This window comes from Pezoporus wallicus, unplaced genomic scaffold (genome assembly GCF_028554395.1).
Source record: "Pezoporus wallicus isolate ANWC-B61680 ecotype Strahan unplaced genomic scaffold, APGP_CSIRO_Pwel_v1 contig_9584, whole genome shotgun sequence".
Taxonomy (NCBI): Eukaryota; Metazoa; Chordata; class Aves; order Psittaciformes; family Psittacidae; genus Pezoporus; species Pezoporus wallicus.
This window is the reverse complement of record NW_026640928.1, coordinates 274,609-302,605: the sequence shown is the minus strand read 5'-3', so window position 1 is coordinate 302,605 and position 27,997 is coordinate 274,609. Positions and strand designations below refer to the sequence as shown.

General features: G+C 39.4%; 2 protein-coding genes across 9 annotated transcripts; both read left to right on the top strand.

The window, feature by feature from the left end:
• Positions 1 to 10: 10 nt before the first annotated feature.
• Positions 11 to 14,312, top strand: RSRC2 (arginine and serine rich coiled-coil 2). Of its 7 annotated transcripts, none has more exons than XM_057421287.1 (11): positions 36 to 168; positions 2,698 to 2,744; positions 3,183 to 3,339; positions 3,931 to 3,974; positions 6,505 to 6,695; positions 7,648 to 7,791; positions 11,456 to 11,578; positions 11,677 to 11,756; positions 12,397 to 12,629; positions 13,380 to 13,469; positions 13,971 to 14,312. In XM_057421287.1, exons 2-11 carry the CDS (start codon positions 2,721 to 2,723, stop codon positions 14,148 to 14,150), a joined length of 1,266 nt encoding a protein of 421 aa, XP_057277270.1. In that variant the 5' UTR covers positions 36 to 168; positions 2,698 to 2,720; the 3' UTR covers positions 14,151 to 14,312. The 7 variants fall into 7 exon arrangements, with proteins under 7 accessions (XP_057277272.1, XP_057277273.1, XP_057277270.1 ...); XM_057421291.1 differs by having other exon boundaries at positions 45 to 168; positions 6,483 to 6,695; XM_057421285.1 differs by lacking the exon at positions 36 to 168 and adding an exon at positions 284 to 465 and having other exon boundaries at positions 2,698 to 2,764.
• Positions 14,313 to 15,248: 936 nt separating this feature from the next.
• Positions 15,249 to 27,683, top strand: ZCCHC8 (zinc finger CCHC-type containing 8). Of its 2 annotated transcripts, none has more exons than XM_057421272.1 (14): positions 15,249 to 15,596; positions 16,524 to 16,564; positions 17,156 to 17,230; positions 17,735 to 17,840; positions 18,579 to 18,653; positions 18,970 to 19,073; positions 19,459 to 19,524; positions 21,377 to 21,437; positions 21,881 to 22,023; positions 22,781 to 22,923; positions 23,655 to 23,767; positions 24,404 to 24,487; positions 25,309 to 25,423; positions 26,172 to 27,683. In XM_057421272.1, the coding sequence occupies exons 1-14, from the start codon at positions 15,336 to 15,338 to the stop codon at positions 26,981 to 26,983; spliced, it is 2,199 nt and encodes a 732-aa protein (XP_057277255.1). In that variant the 5' UTR covers positions 15,249 to 15,335; the 3' UTR covers positions 26,984 to 27,683. The 2 variants fall into 2 exon arrangements, with proteins under 2 accessions (XP_057277255.1, XP_057277254.1); XM_057421271.1 differs by having other exon boundaries at positions 21,374 to 21,437.
• Positions 27,684 to 27,997: the final 314 nt, after the last annotated feature.

Below are 27,997 nucleotides of genomic sequence, written 5' to 3'. Positions count from 1 at the left end.
CCCTCGCTCCCCGCCCCACACCTACATCCGGGCGCCTGGAGGGTTAGAGGGAGGGTGGGGCTTGTTGCCTCGGTTCGCGAGCGCAGCGGCCGCGGTGGCTGAGGGACGGTGAGCCCGTTGTGAAGGCTTGTTAAGGGGGAGCGACGTGCCGGGCGCTCGGTCATGGCGGTAAGTGGCGTTCGCTGCTGAGGTTTTAGGAGGAAGGCGAGTTGGGAAGCGGGCTGCTACGGGGCGGGAGGAAAAGAGCGTGTGAGACGGGGAGGGCTGGGTCGGGAAGCCGTGTGCGCGGAGAGACAAAATGGCGCCCGCCGCTCCTTCGGTTGTCGGCGCCATGATGAGCCGCGGGGAGGGGGTGGCCGCTTTTCACCCATTACTTCTTTCCCTGTTTCCAGAAGTTTCTGTTTCATTTCGCTGGGCTCAGGGAGAAGCGAAGAGGCTTTATGATGGAGGCCCTGTCGTTTTCTCGTTGGGGAGAGAAATAATGTAGCCATAAGAGTAGGCGTTTCTCGGGCTGTGGGGCGCAGGTTGCCTGGGAGGGGAGAAGAGAGGGATCATTCTGGAGGTTGGCCTCTGCTCGCTTTTCATTCGTGTAGGTTTCCCCGTCCTATATTTTTTTCTTTGTGTTTGGCTATAGATGTGCTATTTTCAGCGTCAGCTTGCACTCAGTAATAATTATTTGCCCTCATTTTCCAGTTTTTATAGTTTGTTTATATAGGAAGTTCCTGTGCTGTAGTTACCACTGTCCTTTATGTTTATACACGGCCTAAGAGTGTGGCTTTACTGTCTTCTAAAATTTCTGTACCCTGGTAATGTATAAAGGAGGTTGTGTGGCCTGGTAGCGTACAAAGGCATTTGTCCTGTGATTGAGTCAAAGAACCGCTAAGAACAGTTATCAACCCGATTTAATTTCTTTTCAGAAGTTACAAAATAGTTTTGAGTGCAAAAAAAAAAGCCAACAAACCCCAAACTAAAAAGCAAGTAAACTGGTCTCAAAAGTAATAAGACTCTTCAAAGTTGACTTTAAGTATTTTGTAGTCTTTAATCTGGCACTTAAAGTTGTTCTTCTATTTTAAGGTTCTTGTCTAAACTTTGACGAGTCGTGAAAGAGAGCAAGAGGACCACAAATTTCTGGAGAAAATGATTTTTTTTTTAATGATGCATTCTTTTATATATATAACACTTAACTTGTTAAGAATAAGATAATTTTTATTGTAAAAGGACTTGCAGAATTATGTACTTGTAGTTTTACGCCTAGATCATAGGCGCTGTCTTTGAGGTTCCTCAGAAGTAGGTGAGGGGCTTGTTCGGGGAAACCTGAACCTGTGGCCAATCCAAGAGCTGAGAATAGGTTCATTGAAGTCTGTCAGCTTTTTCCTGCTGTTTTTGTAGAGCTGAGAGATTTCTCCAAGGTGCATTGCACCTTAGGGCATTAGTGAGCAGCAGTGTGTATAAATAATGAGACTTATAGCCTTGGAAAGAGGCAGTGGGCTCAGTTTCATTTGGATACTATGTTTAAAAACCCAGTTAAGTTGGACTGCTTAGCTGGTATTCATTTTTCTTCTCCACCTCAAGTAAATTTGAAATGTAAATTTACAGGAATTTAAAATTCCTTTCAAACTTCTTGCTGACTTGGGAATCTCAGGTGAAGGGGGCAGGCTTAGATAAGCAGATGATAGATAGATGTGGAAGGACAAGGGTTTTGATGGCTAAGATCACAATTAGGAGAGTCAGTTCCTGCTCTGATGGCCTCAAGTTTCCAGGATGATGGGTGGGGTATCAGTAGTATTCAGAAGTGTCATGGAGAGTGTAGCTAAAGCTCTGCTGCAGTCACAGTTTTAAGTGATCGGCGCTGTTGTCTGTATGCTGGTGTGTTTTAAACTAGATACCAGTATACCATATGACAGGAGAAGTGATCAGCTGCTTTATCTCCTTGAAAGAGGGATTTTTCTATAGGTGCATCTTGTACAGGTGTGAATTAATAAGGAATTGGGCAGATAAAACAGTAGTAGCTGCAATATAAATTCTAAAGGTTCACCTGTAGCATGTTGTGAACCAAGTCTACCATTAATACACAATATATTAGTGACAATCTGTAACAATAATCTGTTGTGGTTTGAGAAAAACTAGTTGCTTTGTTTTCAAAGTAATGAATATAAATCAGCATTTGAGAGGTTTTCACATGTTAAGATTGCAGACAGTTCTACCAGTTGCAGCTGGTAGAAAACTGCAAGTTTGAGTCCTCTTCTATGCTAAATTATCTTCATGAATAGCACATCTGGGCCAAATTACGTCCTTAGTGAAATCTTCTGCTGCCACAGGATGTCACGAGGTTTGATTGACTGCCATTGATATGATTGGAACAACAGAGACCAATGAATCTGTAAAGGCGTTGATGGAATCACAGTCACCTTCTTAGTGTGTACTTTTCCCATCCTTTCCTTTTATTGCATGGTACACCAGTTGTACACATTTACTCCTCCCAGCGTTGAATCACAAAGCAGTCCTGACTGCTGTACACAGATTTAATCCTCCTAGGTCAAGGTTTAAGGAAAATGTGACAGATAAATTGTTGGGGCAGGTAGATATGTTTTCATATGAGAGTACATATAGATCATATTTCTACATAGAGATACTGTTTGAGGTTTTTCCTTATTCAAAAGTTAGCTGTCTGACACTATACCTAATTTCATTTCATAGGTCATTCCATACTTCAAAATACTATGGGGATTTTGTGCTGTGCCTCGGTAATGCCCGAACTTGTAAGGTGACTTAGATCTGTTGGGACAGTGTTGACCTTAAGTAATCTTAGTCATGTAAATGTTTAAAAGGTAAATGACTTATAAACACCGCCATTTAGAGAAAACTGGCTCAGAGTTTAGTCTTGCTGATATTCTCAAAAACACATGACAAAAGGGCAGTGTGATGCAGTGGGAGAGCAAAATGTTTCTATGAATTAGATTTCTTTAATAAGGTCTTGAAAAAATCAATCTTTATGCAGTTACACAGTTCACTACAACTCTATCAAGCTATTGCCTAGCTACTAATGGGGTGGTTGCTCATGAGATTGTCTTTACAGTAAATAACTTTGAGTGTGTCTTCAGGGGAAGTACTGAGTAAATAGGGTTTTTTGTTTTTCAGTCCTAAGCATTATTTTTTTTTTTAATTTCTGTCCCCATGTGTAGGGTAGTGATACAGAACGAGATGGAGTAGCTCCGGAAAAGTCTTCTCCAGAAGGAGAGAAGAAAAAGGAACAATCAGATGCCTCTAGTTCTCCCAAAACGTCAAAGCCTCATTATTCAAGATCACGCTCGCGGTCAAGGGAAAGACGACGGAAGTCAGGTATGGTCTTAGTATGTGCAAAGTTGCTTAGTGATGTTCTGGTGTGTGCTTGTAGAACTGAAATTTCTTTAAAGCTGTTTTGGAAAAAATAGTCTTAGCTCTAGTAATTTGCTAGAATTGGGAAAAAATGAAGCTGCTAATTTTGGTTTGTATCTTAAATGTGTGATATTGAGACTTTACAATTTTAATGATAGAAGTGCTAAGGAACTTGTTCAGGGGATTGGGAGTGAGGGACAGGTGGAGGCCAGGCAACACCAAGCAGAAAACCATGCTACTTTGTATTCATTTTAATTCCATGTGCTTAGGCTGGGATACTTCTGCATGGGTGTAACAAAAATAGGGCTATCTGGCTGAAGAATGCAGCTAGAGTATGACATGGTCTCATTTTTCACTGTCAGAGTTTAAATACATGCAGAGAACTGGGAATAAAAGCTACAGTTTGCTTTCCACAGTACATACTTAAATAGTGCTGTTTGTTTTCTAGATCTATTCGTGAATTAGGGGTGCAATAACTGTAAGGAGCTAGAAAGTTTGTAGCCAGCTGACCTCCTCTCTAACTTGGTAAACAACAGTAAATGTTTTCTTCTGCAGATACCGAAGGAAAAAAACACAGAAGCCGGAGCAGAAGCAAAGAGGTAATTAACACTTTGTAGCGTTTAGGTAATTGTACAATACATCTTAAAAAGTATCTTGTAGTAATGCACATATGTGTAAACCTATATATATGACTTAATGGTAAGTACAAGAAATTAGAAACTTTTAAGCTTAAAAATGGATATGGAGATCCTTTCATAGTGAAGCATGATTGCAGCCTTCATGTTGACAAGGTAATAGTTTTATAGAAAAATGCTTTCAGAAACTAGTAACTTTTTTATTTTCTTTTCTTTTTCTGTACTTTTTTTGTGGAAACAGCAGAAAAAATTCATGTGGAGAAGTAGCATGGTGTTCTTGCTGACTTTCACAGAGCTTCCATTAATTGAAGGCCTTGGGTGGCTTTATTCCTGGCCAATGTTCAGGACTTTCACTGATACATACCCATCTCCTTAAATCTATGATAAATAATTCCTCACCTGACTGAGCTCTGTTTATTGCATCCTTTAATTGTGAAAGATTGTCACAGCTTGACAAACAGGCTGAGTCAGCTGGAAGTATGGCAATTGCAGCAAAAATTTCAGAGGACTGTCTCTTTCTTTTTTAAAAAATATATATGCCTATATATATGTAGGGGAATGAGAAGAGACGGCATCAGTGATACCTGGAAAGTAACTGGTTTACACACCAGAGAAGAGATGAAATGAGCAAATCAAAAGCATCAAAATAGTCACAAAGAAGCTTATGCCATGTGGGGCAATAGCAGGCTGGGTCAAATGAGGGACTTTTTAACTTTGAACCCGGTTCAGGAACTTCTTCTCCCATTCCAATGGAAGCTCTGTTTAAAAAAGGAGTGAGAAAAAGTAAGCAAAATAATCTAGGAGAGTTTTTGTGAAATTGAATATATTGTTTAGCTCACATGATAACATTTCTATAATAAATCATACTCAGCGTGCTAATGCGCGAAGAGACTGAACTGAAGACGCTGCAGACTCAGATAGCAAAATTATAAGCCTACTTCATGATAAGGTAACTATTAGTCATTCAAACTCATTTCCCTTAAAAATATCTTAAATCCGTTATGGGATATAATGGTGGTGTATTACTAATTGTGTGCCTGAAAGATGGGATTAAAAATAAAAAAGCTTAAAAAAAAGACATCACTTATAATTGTGTCCAGTGCTTTGCCATGCTGATGGATCTAATCCCACACTATTTACTTAGAAGTTTCTAAGTTTCACAGCGTGAACAGATGAGGAATGATGTCCTAGATGTAATGTTTTCATTCACTTGCAGTATTAAGCTCTTTCTCTGTAGGCTAAATACTGAATATCAGAACAAATAATGTAAATACATACTTAAAACTAATGTAGAGGTAACATCTCCAACTAGATGTATTTTTATGTAACAGCTGATTGTTCAAAGAGTTAAGTGTGAAATAGTGTAAAAGCAGGTTAAATAACATTGTAACTTGAAGAGCTATAATCAAATACATACCTAAAAATTAATAAGGAGTTACAAAGGGTTATATGAGCTAATTACAGCACCTTCTCCAGACTGAAAGAGGATGTTATGATTATAGAAAAGGATTTATGAGTAGTTAACAGATTTAGATAAGCAAAAAAACCTCTGAAGAATTTGGATTTGGTCTGAAATGAGTGTATCATGCTTAAATTATGACTTAAATCTCATGTTTAAACAATATTTTAAGTGGGCTATGCTGTGTTAGGAAGATTTCAAAATAAACTGGATATATTAAGAAAAGGTGTTGATGTCATGTCTTAGTCTCTAAGGAAAACACTGGCAAAAATCAGGCCTGACCTTGCTAAATACTTTAGGCATTGCAGCTATAAAAAGGAACCTTTTTTTTTAAGAGGCACTGCAGGAAAAAATTGCGGTATAGTGGAGCAGCATATCTTTAATTTAAAACCATTGAGGAGGTCCCAGTGATGCATGTTAGTTTTAAATAATAAGTTTGGGATGTCAACCGTGTAAATTTACTGCTTTGTTTTGTAAAAACTGTTGGAAGTTACTGACTGAAAAGAGTTTTGCACTAAAAAGTAATTATCTACTGATGGGTAGAAAAGTCCTGCTTCTAAAAGCAAAATACATGTGTGCAACTATGCATGGATTTTGGTAACTTTCTACATAGTAGACTTAGGCAAATACTTAAATATTCACTATTAAGTATACTTTAATATACTAAATAAAAATCCACTGTGAGTGTATAAATGCGTATTCAGAAATGGTCAGGTATTTAAAGATAGGTACTTATTACATGTTTGGAATGGAGACAGTAACTGCCAATTGCTTTTGTTACAGTGTTGTGAAGTCTTATATGCAAACAAATCCTTTAGGCAGTGGGGAGGAGGGAAAAGGGGGAAAAATTCTAGAGTGCATTTGCAGCTTTGGGTAATTGGTGGCATTAGGTAAAATAGCCATCGCTCATGATTGAGTCACACTCCTAAGGTTACTAATGTTGCATCACAACTTATCATTTTTATCTTCTGATACCCATACTAACTCTCTTTGTTGCACTATTTTCCTGAAAGAACCAACTTCTTCTTAAAACAGGCAAGAAGACATGAATCCAAAGAGAAGTCCTCCAAGAAGCACAAATCTGAAGACCACAATGACAAAGAACATTCTTCTGACAAGGGAAGAGATAGCCTAAATTCATCTGAAAATGGTGAGGATAGACATAAACGCAAAGAGAGGAAATCATCCAGAGGGAGAAGTTATTCAAGATCAAGATCTCGTGAAAGGTAAGTTGTTTTGCATGATTATTCTCTTTCAAGTACAATTGCAAAAGCAGGGTTTAGAATTTGTGTAGGCTTATGAAGGACAGCTGAATTAGTTGCTGACCTAATGTTAAAGCATCCATTTCTGTTGCATGTGTCAGTTTTCACCGAGTGGTGCATTTGCTGCTACTTGGGATTTTTAATTTTTTATTTGTTTCTGAGTAAAGGTACACAATAGCTCTAAGGCTTCGTATAAGTGATGTGTGTCATAATTAGTATATGCAGTATAGAAAAAGGTAGAAACAGTGCATTAAACATTCCCTGTTTCAGTGGCAGGAAAAAAAATACATCTTAGCACTGTCATGGATTTTTACCTCCATAAATCAAGAGCTTACCCAGAGACAATGCTGTCTGAGGCCTCTTAGCACACTGATGGTAGGAGAATTATGTGGAACAAACAAGTTGCTGCCAGCAGAACTTTTCAGGCAGCTCTGTTATAGCTGAGGGATCTGTAGCAAACATGATAGCAAGGAACAGGCTTCAGCTAATGATACACTGAGGGACTGTGTGTGACTCATTAGCTGAAATTTGGTCATCTCTTCCCTAAGGTATTGGAATAGCATGGGGAGGAGGAGTTTTGTTGCCTTGAATTTCAGACTCCTGCATCAGATTAGTATGGTTGGTTTTGTTTTGATATGTACACTGTAATGAACAAATGAACAGGTTATAGTGATGAGTATAATTGTTTATGTAAACTCTGTAACTCTTGGTGGTAGTGTTTGGTTCATTTCCCATTTCATCCCCTAGCCTTACAGCTTAAACTGCTTCAGGCATGAACTCTTCCATGTGTAGTTTGCAGTCTCCCCAGCTTGCCTGATGCATTTTGCCCTGTGATGACAAACCTGTGTGTAACTCCTTAAGTAGAAGCTGAATTAAACCATGAGAATATCTGTCAGAATTGGGATGTGTGTTTCAGACGTCATCGTAGCAGAAGTCGCGATAGGAAAAAATCCCGATCTCGCAGCAGAGAGAGAAAACGACGTATAAGATCTCGTTCTAGATCAAGATCTAGACACAGACATAGGAGTAGAAGCAAAAGCAGATCTAGGAGCAGAAGCAGGTAAGTGTTAACATCTGTATACACTTAGTGGTGGTGTTTGGCTGATCGTTCTGTGGTGGGCTGATACATAGAAGAATGATGTGTTTGCCACTTAATGTATGTTCAGTGTAGCTAAATGTGTTTGGCTCTCTCAGCTGTGTTGATACAGCAGGTTAAGGACTGGATAGTTTACACACACTGATAGAAACACTTGTCCTAGACAGCTGAAGTATCTCAGATTCTTGGCTTTTCATAGCATGATTTCTTGCTGGCAATTAGAATTGCTTTAATAGTTATTTTGTGGGTATCTTACGAAACCACCATGTTGGAGCTTATGACTGATAAAGTCAAAGGAAAGTAAGTATGTATGTTGAGTAATAATGATTACCACAGTTCAGGTTCTTTTGGCTTGTACCACAACTGAATTTACCTTTTTAAATAGGATATTTAAGTAATACTTAAGCGGAAAAGCTGAAAAATAAGCTACAGCTAACCCTTGATGCAAGAGTAGTGTGGTTGGCAAAGCACTGCTTTAAAAATACCACTGTATTTACCTCTTTTGTGTCTGTATATCAGAAAAGTGAAGTTTGACTGGGAATTGCTGAGTGTCAGAGGAGATACCCTGTCAGAAGCTAATCCTGATGAGCTCCGTGAAGTTCATTTAAAACTGTTTTGTCTGTGAAGTGGCACAGTTAGTGTAGCATTAAGGTGAATTTTGAGTTCAATGGACTATTTCTGTTCCAAATGTGCTGTTCTGTGTTAGTGATTACTAACTCCGTTTTGCTATGCACATCATGAGAATATTAATTATGTTAATTTTTCTCCCTATCTTGGCTGCTTCCATTTCTTCCTTAAATTCTAGAAGCACAGATAAAAACCCTTTAGCTAGACACATTCTGGCTTACTCTGGGTCTGTTTTGCAGAGTTGAAATCCATGCCTCCCTGGAAATATGCTGGAAGTTAATGTTTTCCAATAGTGATGAATTGTTCAGTATTCTAGTGTAGAGTTCTGAGTCTTGTTTGTATGTTTCACCTTTGTGTTCTTAATGCCCTACAGCATATTCTGAATGAGTAAATTGAAATATGACTTAATGACTATTACAGTTCCATTTGTTCCCTCCTACTTGTTTAAACAAGTAGTTTGAATACAAATCAGTGTCCCTTCAGAGTTTCCAAGGAAGTGTTGATGGTGTTCAGTTAATTTAGTGATTTCATTAGAGGATTTTAAATTGCGTATTTAAAGGGAGTAGAAGTTGGTTATGACTACTCAACATTACTGTGGATCCTTGGATACTTGGGAATCTGTCACACTTGTGTAATGTTACATCACTCGTGAAACTGTTCAGAAGACTTTTATCTGTCTGAAGAAGTAGTTGAATTATGTGGTTCGTGTCCTATTTTACTTTGGCATACACTTTGTACCAAACTTTCAGCTGGGGTGAGTAGAGCTGGGTCTTCAGTTGCTATGCATGTCACATGCCATTTGATTTGAAAACCATTTAATGTTGTTTAAGCCACCTTCAGCATGATGTGTTAGGCTTCAGTTGCTCATTATTTCCACTTGCTATAGGTGATGTGCAGTCTTGTTTTTAAAAGTTCTTTGAACATTTTATGTTTAATGGCTTCATGAAAACTCTGCATCCCAGAATAGTTTTTTGCTTCTACAGTGGAATTCAAATTACGTGAAACAGAATGGTAAATGTGGGAAGAAAAAGTAAGGGACGGTCAAGAACTTAGGAATTTCTTCAACTGGAGAAGAACCTTCTTAGATAGTGACAGGCATACTGCAAGAATCCATTTCTTAAGTGAGGCGTAAGTCTCTGCTAACAGTAGTTAGAACACTTCATCAAGTTCTGGGCTCAGGTGAGGCCTTTGGAAAGAGAATTATGAGGCAAGTCTCAAGGCAAACTCTTCACAAGCTAGATAAACATGATGTGGAAACCTACCCTGTTAAAACTCAACCATGAAATGAATGCCCTCATTATTTGTTGTGTTACAGTTAGAAGTTCTTGTAAATAGTGGAGCTTGACCTTCTCTTGATGGTTCTCTGCATAATCTCAAGCTCACATTTTCAAGTGACCTGTCCTTGCTAGCATTTAAACTAGTCTTTTTGTTCTGTGGGCGTGTAGACCCTCCTGGCAGTTCTTTTTGTGGCATGGCTCTGATTAAATGCTAGGTGGAAAACATGACACCATCTGCTTGTTTCAAATGGAAATACTTAAATACAAAAGCTCAAACATTTATTTCCTTGATGTTTACCAGTGCAGTAAAGCATCAGACCAAAGACAAGACCAAACTACAGTAGTCAGCACGGGAAAAATGAAGGTATCTTTGAAACATGCATTACATCTTATCTCAGGAATGCAGATCTGTCACTTCCCAGTGCCTGAATCTGCATCTTGTCATCTTCTATGAAAAGATAAGTCTCACCTCCTTTGTATTCTACCAGATTTGTCATGTAAACAAGGATCTCTTTTTGTAACTTCAGTCTACATTTCATGATGTTTATAGATGCTCCCCAAGTTGCAAACAGAAGAAGCAGAATATCGGAATGCCATTTCAGGTGGCTGTTGTCACTATAGCTATTATTTCAAGTTAGCTTTGATCTCAGATGGTTGATAATAACATTTTAAGTATAAAATTGCAGAAACATCTTTGTGCTTGTTCTTAACTTGCACTTAATGGCAAATCTGGGGAAAATGTGCAAGATTCCTCCTGTAATTTAAACGTCGTTGAACGCTTCCAGTATCAATGACTTCTTTGTTTAAAACATTGGTGACAGAGGCTTAACCAGGGATAAACCCTCACCTCTTGTAATGTAGATGCTAATGATCCTGGCAAAGAGAAATATTGCTAATAGTAGTTTATATGCATGTTTTGAGTGCTTGTTGTGTAGATGGGATTAGATATGTATGCCATAAGAATGACTTCTACTTGGGAGGACTTGGGGAGAAGGTTACTAAAGGAGAATTGAACTGAATATCTTGATGTTTTGCTTAAAAATATATTTTAACTGGGTTCTTCTCAAATTTTCAGGCTCCAGATCATTCATGCTTCATAGTTCCCCAACAGCACTGTTCCTCTTGAGCAAACCTGACACAAATTGCATGTGTTTAAACAAGCTCTCACATTTAGCTTGATACTCTCCCTCAAACAGTTGTCCAGAGTGTGTTCGGAGACAAGATAGAGAAGGAAGAGAAATAGTAATTTCCCTGAGTACAATTCCAGTTTTTAAATTGGGCCTTTTCAAATTGCTGATGTTTATGGTAATTCCAGTGCTGTGAGGTCTTTATGGTTTTAAAGCATTCCTGTAACTTGACCGTTTTACAGTTTTCTTGCAGTTGCCTTTTACCAGAGTTGCATGATGCTTTTTTTCTTGTTGGACTTTAGAATGAAAATCTCTAGAGAGGATCTATGTGTTGTCAGCACTAGGTGTAAGAGGGTAAACAAATACCCAGAGTTACATGTTCTGTTACATCGTACAGTCGGAAATCTTCCATTTTAGCTCTGTCTTGTTACAAGGCAGATGTGACTGCTACACAGTTCTAGTATGATCTCTGTGAAGCAGTTACTGAAAGGTCTCCAAATTAAGCAGTTTTTCAGAGTTGTGATCAGATACTTTATGAAATGTTAAGCTATAGATGTACCTTCATTGTTTTAGTAACTCTGCTAAATTTGGTTACAGAGACCGAAAGAAGAGAAGTGAAAAGCCCCGAAGGTTCAGCAGAAGTCACAGCCGGAGTTCGAGTCCACCACCCTTTCGGGGACGAAATACAGCTATGGATGCACAGGAAGCATTAGCCAGAAGGTTGGGAATTGTTAATGATTTTAATGATACGTGATATAAATAAACATCTGCTGTTGATATAGCATGTCTTAAGTATTTTTATTCTCGTGTACTTCCAGACTGGAAAGAGCAAAGAAACTGCAAGAACAGAGAGAGAAAGAACTAGTTGAAAAACAGAAGCAACAGGAAATGGCTGCAGGTAGTCCATGTGTATTATATGAATTTTTAAACAATAGTGTGAGTGAGAAATAGTGTAGGCTTATGTGCTGAGTGTGACAGTGCTGTTCACAGATGTGCAGGTTGTCTATGTAGTTGTTAACTTGGTCCATATGTAAGAAACGCCACTGGAACTAGGAAATGTGGTTGAAAAAAATCTAAACCAAACCCACAAAACCAAAATAAAGAAAAAGCCCCAAACATAAACCCCCCAAAAAAATTACCAGGATTTCTTATCACTTACCAACTATACAATGAAAATGTTGTATGTTAAGCTGGTACATGATTTTGTGATGGTTATTGGACCATTCCTTTAAGCATCATTAAGCAAGAGTTTGAAAGCTGTTACCAGCTCAGGGGCATTTAGAAGCATGAGCTACATGAGATTCAGTTTTAGTTCTAGCTTACTAAACTATGGGAGACTTGTTTCTTAATCGACAAATAATTTTACCATGCATTTGTTGTTTGGACATGTTCAACTTCTGATGAAGGGAAGTGTTCTGGGGTTTTGTTTGTCTGGGTTTTGGGGATGGGGGTTGACTTTTTGTTTGTTGGTTTGGGGGTTGCTTTTTTTCCCCAAATCTGAGCTTCCTGTCTGATAACAAGTTCTCTTTCTGCTACAGCAGCTGCAGCCACGGGAGGTTCTGTTATTAATGTTGCTGCTCTTCTGGCATCGGGAACACAAGTAACTCCTCAAATAGCAATGGCAGCTCAGATGGCAGCCCTGCAAGCGAAAGCACTAGCAGAGACTGGAATAGCTGTCCCTAGCTATTACAACCCAGCCGCCGTGAACCCAATGAAATTTGCTGAGCAAGAGAAAAAGCGGAAGATGCTTTGGCAAGGCAAAAAGGAAGGGGTAATGTTGTCTTTTCTTACTTTCATAAAAGCTATTTGGAAACACTGTTCACTCAGTTTAAGGATGTTTATCAATGCTGTTTCCAGCAAAATTACTTTAACACCTGATAGGAAGTTTTCTTCTTAACATCAGCCCAAGGTAAAACTTCAGGGGTGAAAGGACTTACAATAACTAGACCTTCAAGTAGCAAATGGTTGTGACACAAGCCTCAGGAAAAACCCTGATGGCGTAAAATTGCAGAGGTATAATTGGATTGTAAAATTACTTTTGCCGGTTCGCCTTGCAACTAAATATCAAATGTAGATGGTCTCCTTTTACTGAGAAGTGATGGCTGAGGTAGAGAGACTTAACTGACCACTCCTCTCTGTGACTAGAGAGTTTTCATGTGAGTGTTCTGCTGTTTTAGGCTTCAAAAACCAGTCTGCAGATCTTGCTAGTAACTGCCGGAGCAGAGTAAGGCATTACAAAAGCTAGTGGAAGTTATATACAAGTAGGTTTTAAGACTTTTGCTGTGTCAAACAAATGCTCTTGCAATTAGTGAAGTGTTTTGAAACCCCTGGTTAACTGAAGTTCCCTCACAAAAAGTTTCTTGTGAGGAGGGCGGAGGAATGTGGGATCTGACTTGGAAACCTGTTACCTCCAGCTGTGCAGTGGGCCCAGTTTTAACACTGCTTTTTTGCTCCTGTGCTGTGACGTTAACAGAAGCTTGTGTTTAAAGGTGATAAATCTTTTTCTTTTTTACTTGTACAGGACAAATCACAGTCTGCAGAAATATGGGAAAAATTAAACTTTGGAAACAAGGACCAAAATGTCAAATTCAGAAAACTGATGGGCATTAAGGTAAAGAAGTAAAGGATTCTGAATATGTATGTAATTGTAGCATAGTGATTTATTTATTCTAAAGTACATATTAACCCAGAAAGATGTTAGTTAAACTAATACTACCTGAGGTAGTTAAAATAAGTATTATAAAGTTCACAAGCAGCATCTAAATCTGAATTCAGTTCTAATTTCTGGAATTTCATTGTGCTTCTGCCTAGCAAGGCAACTGTTACAATCAGTGGTTGCTGTAACCAGTATTTAGAATCCTCAGACAGTATTGCTTTGTATTGATCACTTAACTGGAGACATTTATTTGAATGGGTTGGGAAGAGGAAGCAGATGAAGGCCTCTTTGTGTCTTGACAGGGAGGGGAAGGTGATGCTAGAATGTTCCAGCAATAAAGCCAAATGCTTGTATGATTACTTTGGAAATCAACAAAGCAAAACTGTTATGTTTAGGGTATCTGCAAACACTGCTCTGACCACAGCTAACGTTTGTTTCCTTCTGTCTGGTTTCTAGAGTGAGGATGAAGCCGGCTGTAGCTCTGTTGATGAAGAGAGTTTCAAAACCCTGAAACAACAGGAGGAGGTCTTCCGAAATCTAGATGCACAGTACGAAATGGCAAGGTCACAGACTCATACACAGAGAGGAATGGGATTGGGATTCACATCTTCCATGCGAGGAATGGATACAGTTTGAAAAACGAGAGGGAAAAGAGGCAGATTTAAAGTTTGGGACTGTGGAAGGTTCTTGTTCAGCTGTTGGGTCCTTGTTCACCAAAAAGCTAGCATTCTAGCTTGCATGGGTGTTGCATTGACTTTAATTTATTAAAAAAAAAATACAATTTTTTTGTAAATATCAGATCAGTGATACTGGTGTTAGTGTTGTAATCAGGTTATACCCACTTCCATTAAACTTGACAGAACTATAGAAGGACAGTATTTTTTAGTTAAAAGTTCTACTTTTCAAACCAAGCAGCAGATGGGATAAACTCATACATGGGTATTTCGTGTCCACTGTCTTGTGTACTTTTGTACTTTAACCTTGTACAGTTATTTTCAATTCTTGAAACATGAAAGAAACATTGTGTAGATGTTATTTAGCGGTCTGGGCCAACAGGCACATAATTCAGTGCAGAAACCCTGGTTAATAATAAAGACTTTTTTTTTTCTCTAAGGTCTTCCTTTACATTAATCATGTTGTCTTTTGGGCCAGCCTCTGAGAAAGAGGTAAGAGATGGCAGGAAGACTGGAGAAGTCAGGAATAGAGTGTTTTGCTTTGCTTATTTGGAAGTAGGGTTTTCCTAAAATAAGGGCTCGGGGTGAGGAATACTCAGCTTGCCCTTTTGGTCAATTTGATGGAAATTTTAGTAGAGGGATAACCAAACCAGTGGTGAGAAAGGTTGGTAGGATGTGGGAGCCCTTGGCTAATACTTGAGTGTTTTGAAAGGTGTGTTAACTTGTAGATGATACAAGCCTTATAGGAATGCTGTACCCCAGCATATTAAATGCACAAGGCAGTGCCTCACCAGGAGTGCAGCTGTTGCCGAGGACAGGATGGGGCCTGACTGCAAGGAGCCCGCCACCACGAGGAGCATCACAGCGGGTGGCTCCCTCCGGCCCCCATTTTGAGGGCGCACGTCCCCTGCAGCACTGCAGCTCCCGGCGTTCCGTGCGAGCCGCGCCCGTCTGCAGAGGGCAGCCTACATCTCCCAGCACGCACAGCGCGCTGGGGCGGGCCTCGCCATGGTGGGCCGCTGCCGGGGCATGCCGGGAGTTGTAGTCCCGCTGCTCCATGCCACGGCGATCGGCGGCTCCGGTTGCCCTTTGCCCCCGCAGCTGCGTCCCCCCGCCCCAAGCCCCTCCCTTCCTGCTGCAGCACAAGATGGCGGCTGAGGTGGATTTCGGGGACAGCGAGCTCTTCCAGCAGCTCGACGAAGGAGAAGGGCGGCCGCCGCCGCTGCCACCTCGCCCCGGCCTGGAGGAGGAGGAGGAGGAAGAAGAAGAGGAGGAGGAAGAAGAGGAGGAGGAGGAGGATGAACAGGAGGAGGAGGAGGTGGGGGGGAGACCCGACAAAACCCTGGAGGAGCTGTACAAGAGGCTGCGGGACCGCGAGGAGACGGTGCGGCTGCTCCGGGAGGAGAATATCCTGACGGGAGAGGCAGGGCCCGCCTCGGGGAGGGCGCGGCGGGGCTGCTTCTGCCGTCGGTTCCCTTCCGGGCCAGCCTGGGGCATGAGGGGCTCCGGCTTTTCCCTGCTCCCCCGTGAGGCCGGGCGCTGTGCCGATGTCGGGGAAGGCCCGGTCAGTGTGAGCCTGGCCGTCCTGATGGGCGATGAGAACGGAGCTCGGCGGGGAGGGGGCTCCCCGTATCTCGGTGCGGTGGCTGCTTTATCTTGGTTTCTGCTTCCGTGTGTTAAGAGGGAGTTTTCTTTGAAAACTCCTATCCTTAGAGCGTCCAGGTCCGTACCGGCCTTGCTTCCGCTGGCAGAGGAGGTAGTTGGGTTTTTGGTGCTGGGATGGCCTTTAAGACACTTGATGCTGGATGCTCTGACTTCCTAGGGAAAAGAAACAGTTGTATGTTCACTAAACCCCATATTTAACATAGCTAGAAAGAATTTTAAGCTGTAAATTGTGAGTGGTTCCCTAAAGGGCTTGATACTGCATCAGAATGGAATCTGAAACTGATTTTATTGTTTCCTATTTACGAGTACGTGTGTTGACTTTTTGTGTGTGGTGATTGTAGGTATTTTTAAAATACTATAAATCTGACAATTCAAGCATAGTGCATGTAATGAATTAGAGTAATTAGATTGTCACAGCGAGTCCTTTTTTTCCCTGGGCTTTGGTTTGGGGCAGTGTTGGTTAGTTTTGGTTGCTTGCCTTGTTTTTATTTGATTGTGTTTCTTCAGCAACAGGTGGATTTGTAAATAATCCTCTGTGCACTGAAGGGGAAGGTCTGAAACCCCGTTTGTTCTGTGGAATTCTTGTTAGATGTTTTGTTGGCTTTGATTCTTCAATTAAGAGGTCTGTGTCTTCTGTGGAAAGTAATGTACCTTAACAGTCAATTAACATCAGGAACTTAAAAGGAAGCTGAATATTCTGACTCGTCCTAGGTATGTGACTTGAAAAGCTTTATATGAACTATATATGTTTGAAATAAGAGTTTGTCTGAGACAAGAGCTGCCTGAGGGAACAATGTCTGCCACATTGTTTAGAAACTGTTGCTCTGTCACTGTCCCTGCTCAGATATTGGGCTTTTAAAGTGTCATCACCATTCTTAAAGTCCTTTAGACTTGAATAGCAAGAACTTTATTTGTTTTGCTGTAGCTTTATTTATTTGTGTGTACCCATCTGTTTATGAAGCATAAGTAGCCTTTAAGGAAACACATTTTTGTAAAGTTCAGCAGTAAGAACAAGAGACCTTATTTGTTCAAAATTGTGTTTATAAGATTTTATAACAGAAGAACGTGACTGTAATGTGGTGTTCCCTTTTGTTTTCTTGCCACCTCACACCAGGCAACCTGCTTGGCTCGAGAGAGGAAGATTTCTGTTTAAATGAATAGAAACTTGTCAAAAGGACAGAATTTGTATTGGCTAAACCTTCCTCTCTCTGAGGGCTACTGACTCTTTGCTGTGATAAAACACATAGGGAATACTCAGAGTAAAGCTAATGCAGTAACCATTGTCTGTGTGTTCTGTTCTAGTGGAATTTATGTGGAGAACTCCAAAGTAGATGGGCCTCTGTTACAGATTTTATTTATGAACAATGTCATTTCTAGGTAAGTACGTTGCAGGAAAGCAGGGCTCCATCACGTGTATGGGTTACTTGGGAAGACAAATGCAATCGTGCCAAATGTGCCCGTCTCTCCTCTCCAGCTACTCCTTTTACCACCTTTATATGCTGAGTATGATACCATTTGGTCTGGAATATCCCATATCCCTTGGGTCAGTCAGGGTCAGCTGTCCTGGCTGTGTCCGTCCCCGTCCCCCCCCCCAACAACTTGTGCACCCCCAGCCTCCTTGCTGCTGGGTTGGGGTGAGGAGCAGAAAAGGCCTTGACTCTGTAAGCAGTAAGGAAAACATCCCTCTGTGTTATCAACACTGTTCCCAGCACAGATCCAAACCACAGCCCATGCCAGCTGCTAAGCAGAAAATTACCTCTACCCCAGACAAAATCAGTGCAATGTTAAATGCTAAAAGAAAACCAGCCAACCAAATAAAAACATTTGGCATATGTTTCAATCTTGTGCACATCTTCATCTCTCTGTACTTCTTCATTACAGGCAGTATCATCAAGAAATTGAAGATTTTATTTTTGGCTTAGTTCAGAGATATGAAGAGCAGAGGAAAAATGAAGAAGAAAAAACACAGCTTGATGTTGAGCCACAGGTACTTAAAAAACTCAAATTGTTACTAGGTGCTGCTTCTCTTGCGTCCCTATTGTGGGAATATTAAAATACTACTCTGCTAAACAGCTGATTTCCAGATGTTTTTTCCTGATAATTGCTAAGTATCTATCAAATAACTATAAAGCAGAGATTGTATAGCTCTTTGTTCCAAAGATAGAGGACCAGGACAAAGAAAAGATCATTTGTGCCCCTGAAAATGCTTCTTTGAAATTGTTCCTGGTGAAATTTGTGTAAAAGCAAAGTAATAAGTTGATTTAAATAATCAAGAGAAGACCATAATGTATGAACTTAATGTACCCTTTTCTGATAGTATTTGGCTCAACTTTAAGTATATCAGAGCATAGATGAATAACAGAATCTGGAAATTTCTACTTTCTTCTTGGTTTGGAATTTGGAGTTATATTTGACATTCACTTTAAGTAAAAGGTTGAAATGATGCACTTCTCCTTGTCTTTCTCTTAGCTTTTGAGATAAGAATAAGGGTGTTTTTATGCAGTATATTTCTCATCAAAACATTGGAGATGAGCTGTGTCATTCTTTGGACTGTGGAAAGCATTATGATTAATGTAGACATCACCATCCTACCGTTTAACTGTTTCCTGAAAGAATAGGAGCTGTATTGCATATTCTGTGCATTTTGCATACATGAGTAACTTAGAAGCTCTTCTATTTACTGTTATTTTAAATGAACTATTTGCATGTTTACATTTCATGTCAGCCCTCCAGTATTCTTTTGGAAGAGGATGGTAAAGCAGCAAGCTCGAATTCTAAAAAAGTGAAAGAAGCTTTTAGTGTAAGTTCTTGACTATGTGCTCTTCAATGGTAGGTCTGACTCTTCATTCTACGTATTCAATATACGCTGTCATTAAAATAAGCTCTTGTTAAATCTCATTGATCAATGTAGTAGCAGTTAAGTTCATGTTTTGGCTGCATCATTGGAAAAAATACGTATTTCTACAGGTGTGGGCATGTGTTATTTGTAAATTCTTACAGAGTGGGGGAAAAAAAAAGCCTGGAAGTATTTCAAGCAGTCTAAATTTATAGAATTGCTGCCAATCTGCCCTAAATACTGACACATTTCTGACAATTTTCTGACTTTTTTTCTACAGGTTGTAGGAAGTGTTCTGTATTTTGCCAATTTTTGTCTCGATAAACTGGGACAGCCTATATTAAATGAGAATCCACAGCTGACAGAAGGATGGGAAATACCTAAGTATCCTGTTTGTTAAAGGGGTTTTCCGTTTCTCAAGTCCAGGGAATGCCAATGGGTAAATTAAACTCAAATCCTGTTCAGTAGATTGTACAGTTTTGTTAAACTGTATCAATCGTTGGAGATGAAAAGTTTTAATGAGTCATTAATGGCTTTTTTTTTTAATCAAACCATTCCAATATTGATATGATTGGCTCATTGATTTTCAGTGGGCTTATGCTTGGGAAGAGTGAATGCCTTGTCACCATAAATACATCTTGTGACTTTAGGAATTTCCCGGGCCAATCTGTAATCAGGTTTGGAATGACAGCTCATTCCAAGTATGAATAAGCTGTTCTTCCTCTATAAAGTCTGCTATCCAGTAGCAGTTCCTTATTGAAATCTAAAGATACCAGCAAGTTTTCAGCCACATTCTCTCCCTAGATGGACAAGAAATACAAGTAAAACCAAAAAGGTTTGTATTATTCTTAAATATAAAGTTTTGAGCTGAAAAGTTCAGATGTACGCTGTGATTATTCCCCACTATACTAAACCCTTGAACATACTTAAACAATGACTTTAAATGGAGTAAACCAGTGCTGAGCTTTGCAGTCCGTGGGTGTTTCTTGGTTATTGAATTTAGGAAGGGCCTAAAATAAATTTGTAAAAACATTCTGAAGTTTATACCCCGTTCTTGGGTTGTTAGTCTTTTTAATGACTGCTCTGTCATCCTTGTACTGGCGTGCTATCTGGTTTGTAGAACAACTCCTGTCTGATTTACTTAATAGATCTTTAAGACTGGTCTTAGACTTGATTGTAGAGCTTTTATGGGAGGTAAGAAGTAAACAGAGTTTCCAGCTGGCAGCTTGTGTGGTCTCCATAGTGTTTGAAGTCACTGATTTCAGATGCAGTGAAGACCAGGCAAGATTTCAGTGGGAATGGCAACAATAAAGGGGCATGCTGAGGTTGATTAGAAATACAGCCATCTGAATAGAAAGCACATTGAAGGGTTGTGCTCATGATCTACAATGGTGATAAAATACTTGGATCACCAGAGAAGGCTTCTGTTTGAATACTATGTAAAGATGAAGCAGAAGATGCACATAATTTTACCTTATTAGAGGCTTCAAGAGGTTGGGGGGGGGGGGGTTACTCTGGACACATTGTTGTGTCACCTTTTTGTCTCCACTTCTGGTCCCATCCTATGTCTATAAAACTGAATGTTCAGAGAAGAAATACTTCATTAAAATCTTGTGATTTGGATTTCCCCCCCTATAATATTGAAAATGTTTGCTGCCATTGTATTAATTTACAAGGAAAATCAAGGTTGAAACCAGCTGCAGTTCCATTCCAGGTTTTCAGTGCACAGTTTCACCATATGCATAACATATTCAAACTGTGGATCAGGGCTTGACAAAGAAGCAGTCATGCTCTCCTACTTGTTTCTACTGGTAACCGATTCTCAGTATTGTAAAAAGGATCAGACCTCTGATGAATCAAGCCTAAAAAGAGAAAGAGGTATTAATGTACTACAGGAGTATTAAATTGAGGGGTTACTTGTCTGTGCTCTAGAGTTAGAAGTATTGTTTTAACATCTTTCCTTCCCCATAAGCTTTAGTATATAGGGTTTGTTTTTATTTATTGGCACTATCTAAGCAAATGTTTATATACTTAATCAGAAGTAGAAACTCTTCAGTGAATACTCTTTCTGCAGCATGATGTAAGGAGAAGCTTTTCCAACTTTAGGACACTAAACTGTTGGATCAGGTTGTCCAGAGAGGTTGTGCAGTCTCCACCCTTAGAGATTTTCAGGGCCCAGCTGGATAAGACCCTGGACAGCCTGGTCTGATCTCATAGCTGACCCAGCCTGGATTAAGGCACTGGTTTAGAGATTCCTTGAGATCCAGCCTGAATTATTCTACTTACCTGTTCCCTCTTAAAGCTGTAGATATCTATTATAAGGGATATAAAAGCTCCAGTTTTGCCTGGAAGTACTACTTTTCTGCTGTAATTTTAGTTCTCTTTTTTTCTTCCTCTCCACTCTCTGTTATGTATTCTTCCCCCCCACCCCCGTGCTGTGCCTGTGCTTTTTTCTCATTTCTTGTGTTCTCCTTAGGACTGTGAAAGAAACAATATTCTGTTACTCTCTTTTGAAGATTAATAAGTCAGTTTAAGAGAAGCAGAAGACAACACCTGAAATCAGCAAGCAATGCTTATTTCTTTTTCTTTCTTTCTAAGTCTAAAACTAATAAGATTTAAAATAATTAAATGCATTTACCATTGCAAAATTGTAAATGGCTTCATTTCTTGTGTGTTTTTTTAAGCAGGCCAAAACCTACTTGTTTCAATTGTGGTTCAGAAGACCATCAAATGAAAGACTGTCCAAAGGTAACGTCTACACCAGTACTTGAAAGGCTGCTGCTCCTCAAGAAATGTTCTGGTGTAACCACGCTGTTTTGGGGTCAGGATGTGCAAATAGTTATTTATCTCTGGTGATTAGATCCTGATGGTCATAGTTATAAATTCTGCCATGCTAAATCAGAGTGAATTAATTTTACAGTGTAATTGTTTGAATATTCCCTTTAATTTACAGAGGGACATTTTTCAGTCTGAACAGTTTTTCCTCCCACTTTAGAGCTCCACTAGATCCAGTGCCAATAGTCTTGGGGTTTTGCTGTGGACTTTTTATTACAACTATAGATGTATCACATGGCCGTGTAATAAATGATTAAGTATGCTGAGGGCAAGGAGTACCAGTTTTATGTTGGGTGAAGGAGTGCATAGACTGTAAATTGTCCGTATCTAAACTTCCCAATTGTATTATCTTTAAGCCACGAAATCCAGCTCGTATAAGTGAGAAGAGAAAGGAATACATGGAAGCTTGTGGTGAATCGAGCAGTCAGATTTTTCAGCAGCGTTATCATGAAGAAGAAGTAGAAGAGAGGTTTGGAAAATTTAAACCAGGAGTAATTAGGTATCTCTTTTTCTTCCATTCGCTGTTGCACTGCTTTTCTGGAATAGCTTTTCTGCCTTTGGAGTGCCAGATGTTACTTTCCAGATGTCTTTTAAATCCATCCGCTACTCTTAACTATAGGTTTATTATGTTTGAACTTGTTTGCTAAATAAAATGGTTTAGTAAGTTGCAGAGATGTTTTTCAAATGAGAACTCATTGCTAGCATAAGAGTCCTGCCCCTTCCACAGCCCATTCCCTAATGCAAGGAGATAAATGTTACTTTCTGGCTACTCAAATTGCAAATATATTCCTAATGAACTAAAAATGCATGCCAAATTCTGAAAGTGTTGTGCTTTGGATGTCCCTTCCTCTCTTTTTCTCTCTATTCAGTATGTTTAAAAAAATCATAGCATGGCTGTAGCAGTCTTCAAAGAGATCACCAGTAAATTAAGTTGCATTAAATTCCTTCCTGTTGTGATAGCTACAGTTAAGGCCATGAATCAGAAGTATCAAGTCCAGTAAGTTGTTCTCAGTGTAGAATTTAATTCTCATGAAATATTCAAGCATGAGAAATTAAAGTGTTAAAAGTTATCAGAGATGGTTTTGACCTAAAATTGTTATATCTGGGATTGACAGGCAACATGGTTTGAGCTAAAACTAAGTTATTTTAACTTGACAATTTAAATTTCAACAAAATGCTCATAAATTCCTTTTGTCAAAACTTGTAATGGGTTGTACTGGAGGACATTTTGTTTTCTCTTTGTTTTCTTGATTTAGCGGGGAGCTTCAAGATGCACTTGGGGTCACAGATAAGAGTCTGCCTCCATTTATATATCGCATGCGGCAGCTGGGTTACCCTCCAGGCTGGCTCAAGGAAGCTGAAATGGAGCACTCGGGGCTTGTGCTTTATGATGGAAAAAGTAAGGAATGTGCTGTTTGAACGCAGTTTTCAGTGTGCTGTTTACTGGCTGCACCCTAGTCAGGAGACAAAATACCTAGTATGGAAAGCATGAAAGCAGGAGAAAGTTGTAAATCAAGTTTCCTTTTCTAAAATCATGTAAAGATACTCCCCTTTCTTCTAGCTAAGATGTGATAATGAAACAAATCCTGTAATGATTGCATTGCATAGATGAAAACTCGCAATGTGATTTCACTCTGATCAACCCTTGCTGTTAGAACATGGAGTTCCTGTGAAACTGCAAGACTTGCACAGAGCCTCTTGTCAGATTTCCTATTTTTAATAAGTTTCTCATGTTCTATGAAAGAAACCATAATACTTTCTAAAGTTCAACGATTTATTCTTACAAAGTAAGACCACCAGCAAGCAAAGAATTCATCCCTTGAAATCCAGTTTATCAAGTAATCTACCAGCTTTTTACTAATGACCAATACTTATGCTGCATCTTGGAGAACAGCCAAATTCTGAGGCCAGTAATAGGTATAGAGTAGTATTGTTATGAATACCCAGTTAAGTTTGTGGGGAAGCTTCATGGGTGTATCTGATCAATTTGGTCACTGTTAGTGCCTTTGTGGATCACAAGGCCTCTATTAATACTTACATTCCAAACCCCAAATCCCTGTTATTAAATCCTGTGGATTTTTTTCTGTAACATTCTTAATTAGCATCAGTAATAACTATATTTCATTATAGGTGATAGCGGAGCAGATGAAAGATCTCGCCAACCAAAACGCACCATTTACGATGTCTCAAAATTGATAAACTATCCAGGCTTTAATATATCCACTCCAAGTGGGATCCCAGATGTAAGTAGCTGTCCTCTGCCTTCTAAACATGTTGAGTAGCAGTAATTGCTTTTAGCCAAGTTTAAGGAAGAATCTCCTGTGACAGCTGCTGTTGAACTTTACTTTCAAAAGCATTTTAACCTGCTGTTAGTAGTGAACTTCATCACTGATATCAGTGCCTGTGCATTAAAAAGCAGCATTTGTACATTTTCTTTTCAGCTTTACATTTGTCCATTTAGTGGCCTCCAAATGGGATTTTTTTTCATTCAGTTTGCTCAGTCTCCAGGTTTTTTTTCATTCAGAGTTAACAGGCTTTCAAAGTAAGCTTTTTTCATCTCAACAGTTATTTCAAGGAGAAGTCTGTAGTTGTTTTACAAATGTTGGAGAGTCGTTGCTAGGAAATGCTCAGCCATTTTGTAAAGATGAATTGAATTTCTTTTAGTGATTATTTCTACCCAGTCATAGTGCACTGCATCAGTTGTTTGTGCTCACAGGTGAAATACTTTGGTTCGCCAGAAGTTCCTATTAAAGATCTACTTACTCTGATAAGTGAGGCTTTTGATGAGAACTTGAATTCATCTCGGCTGATTAATCTCTCAGCATTTCTTTTGTGTTACTAACCACCCAAATGTAACATTATTCCTTTTCCCCCTGTAGGAATGGCAGTTGTTTGGTTCCATCCCCATGCAGCCATCTCAACAAAAGGAGGTTTTTGCTCACTACCTTTCCAGTTTCCGTGAGGTGAATATATCTCGTTATTTGCAAAAATAAAAAGGTTGCCTTGTAGTTTGTGTAGCCAGTGATGATGTGTTTGTATCTTCTTGCTTGTGCACAAGGGGATGGGCTTTCTTATTGACGCTGTCAGGTGTGAAATGCTTACTTGTTCTAACAGGAAGGAGCTTCATGTTTAGAACAAATGCTGTGATTTCAATTAATATAAGCAGATCCCAGTTGTGCAGTATTTTATATACAGTGGTGAAAAAAGGTTGCTATAAACTTAAAACCAGTCTTAGTTACAGAATTCCCTAGTAAATGAAAAGCTACTTGCCACAGTCATGGTTTAGAGTAATCTTATTACAGTGATGCAAGAGAACACATGGTAGTCCTGACCCTTATCGTTCTCGGGTCTTCTTTACTGTGTCTCTAGCCTACTGTTACCTATTGCAGAATGCTTCCACTTACAGAAGGGACATGTATGCTCTGCTCTCAGTCTTAAAGTATAATGCTATATGGAATTACATAGTAAATTCTAAGCCTGCCAGAAAGGGATGTGCTATACTTGAGTTGTGATGGTCTCATGAGATCTAGGTGTCCAGAGGGAAACTTGGGTGTAATCCTACGTTAGGAATGCAAACAGTCTTTTCTTTTGCCTCTTAAACCTGCACAAGTTTACAGTTCTGTTCAGTTGCATTAAATCTCTCAACCTTCAAAGTTTACACACTGGGTCAACCAAATAATTCTAAAGTTATGAAATTGCTAAAAATATGTTCTTATAGCTGGAAATGTTACCTTACACAATGTAATACTAATTTCTTTTGGTTTCCTGGATAATTTCTTTTCAGCCAAGTCCAAAACCTAACAATAAAAGGCCTGCATCTCAGTCACGATCTCATCACTCAAAACAACCAAAAGATGACAATTTGGAGGCACCAGTAACTGACATGGAAATAGATTCTGGTAGTTATTCTGTGATTTTTATTTTATTTTTTTTTCTAGTTTCAATTTTTATTTTCAAAATAACTTGCTCTGAATTAAAATGTCAAGGCTCATAAAGAGAAACCAATGTGCTATGGGGGTGATTAATGTAACTGCTAACATATGCTCACAGGGTCTTTCTGTAGTTGTATTAAGGCCTCTCTGCAATGTGTTCTCTGTTGCTGCAATTGTATCTTCTAATACCAAGCAGGAGATCTCAAGGGTGGGCTCAGAGCAATTGGAACATTAGGTTACAAATTCCCATCTCTTTACTTCAGGTGTGTATCCTAAAGTTAGGAAGACCTCCGGATCTTTAAATATTTGGATGAAATAATGTAGGATGCTACAGGCTCACAACTTCTTAAAAATGAGTCAGACTCACAGGCGGACTTAGTGTTGTTTAAATGTTAAAATAGCTGGAGAAAGTTTTGGCTTTCCTTTTGGATTTCCTATGAGGAAATCTTTCATTTGTCTCAGTGTGAAATAAGTTTGTTCTCAAGACATTCAAGAATATATTTATTTATTTATTTATTGAATAGCTAGCAGAGTTAAAATCCCCAAAACTGTAGTTTCAGTAGACATTAAGACCTTAAAAAAGTTTGTTCTATCTCAGCTGAAAACCAGGGAGGAGAAGACCTAAGTCTGCTACTTAATCAGGACATTGGCACTGTGAATCTTGTCCTCATCCTATTTCAGATTTTAACAGTTGTCTTTTTTAATCTGTTTCTAGATCTGGAAGCATCAAAAAGATCTCAAACCCCAAACAGTTCTCACTTCCAACCTCCGCTGCCCCCCGGGCATCCATCGATGCCAACTCCTCCTCCTTTACCACAAGGAACACCTCCACAAAATCTTTCACCACCTCAACCTTCAACCTCCACCCACCATCCTCCTCCTAGGACTGCTTCACCATCAAAACCTTCCAGTGACACTTCTGAGCTACAAATAGTGGACTCGGTCATGGATGAGGATTCTCTGACCTTAGAAGAGCTAGAGGAACAGCAGCGCTTAATCTGGGCAGCACTTGAGCAGGCAGAAAGTACTAACAGTGACTCTGATATTCCTGTTGATACACCTTTAGCTGGAAATTCTGTTACATCATCACCATCTAGGAACGAAGCAGGTCTTGTTGCAGAAGTAAGGTCATCTGAGGAGGTGGTTTCAGTGGAAACAAGGCTTTCTGATATCAGTGAACAGCTACCAGAAAACGAATGTTCTATGACTAGTCCTAATCCAGGAGATAGTTCACTTCACTCCAAGGAGGATCCTGCTAATTCTGAGCCAGATTCTGAAGGCTTGCTGAATAACACCAGGCCTGTTCCCAGCCCTGAGGTTAAAGAGGGAGAAAATACAAGTGATAATAAAGTGGTCAAAAGCACTGCAAAAACTTGCAGTTTTGTTCCTGATATGAGCAAGTTTGCTGCAGGCATAGCACCGTTTGAATTTGAAAACTTGGCAGAATCCACAGGTGTTTATCTACGAATAAGAAACCTGTTAAAAAATTCCCCAAGAAACCAGCAAAAGAGAAAGACTTCACCTTAACGGGTCTTCATTTGTTTTGTTGTTTCCAAATCCCTGCTTCTGTCTCTTTCCCCCTCCAGGTATACAAACTCTGAAAACTTCCCTTATCCTTTTGTGGCAAGGAGAAAATCTTGACAAATACAAGTCTGCCCCATTCTTCATTGGAACTGGAATCAGTGTAGGGCTTCCCTATTGCCCTGGACCACCAATGCAGCCAGAAAATACAGAAGAATGTCCCCAGATTGCGTCTTTCCACTGAGGAATAACAGGACTGTTGATTTGTTAACAGTGATTTACTTGCCAAAACATGAAACTCAAAAACAAAAATAGGTATTTGTGATTTGCTGTTCATTATTTTGGCTAAGGTTTATATTGTCCTTGAGTTTCAAGTGGATTGGTGGGTTTTATATCTGTCCTTTATACAAGAATCTCTGCTTTATACATTTTGCTAAGTATCCTGTAGATAAGTTTAATATATTCTGAATGTTTTTAAGAAAGGTCTAACATGAAGATTTCCCCCATCAGAAAGCCTGGCAATTGGATGAAAATAATCAGAAATGACCAGCATCAGCTTCACCAGTCCAAGTATTTTTATAAATTATTTATGTGGGTCGGTTTTAATTGCCACTGTATCTTTTGTACCATTGTCCTTTCTGTAAGCTTGCTGTACATACGTGTTTGTGGTTGTGTACAGAGGTTTAATAAATGAGCTTTTGTATAATGAGGTTTTCTAATTGGAGTATTAAACCATCAAACTGCTGAGGTTTTTAAAAATAGATAATTAGACAAACTGATGAAAAGGAGGATGTATAAAGTTCAGTATTTTAGGAAAGTCACAACTGTTGGCTTCAGGTTTCCATAATCAAGAAGCTGGTAACACTTTAGCTAGAACCTGGCCATATCATTCATAATCTGAAGAACTGCCCAATTCTGAGAGCTTCCAAGTGTTAGAATTCTTCTGATTTCTTCTTCCAACACTTTTCCTTTCTCTTAGTTGTCTTCAGAGGGACCTGTAGGTGAAAGGACTGTACGTTA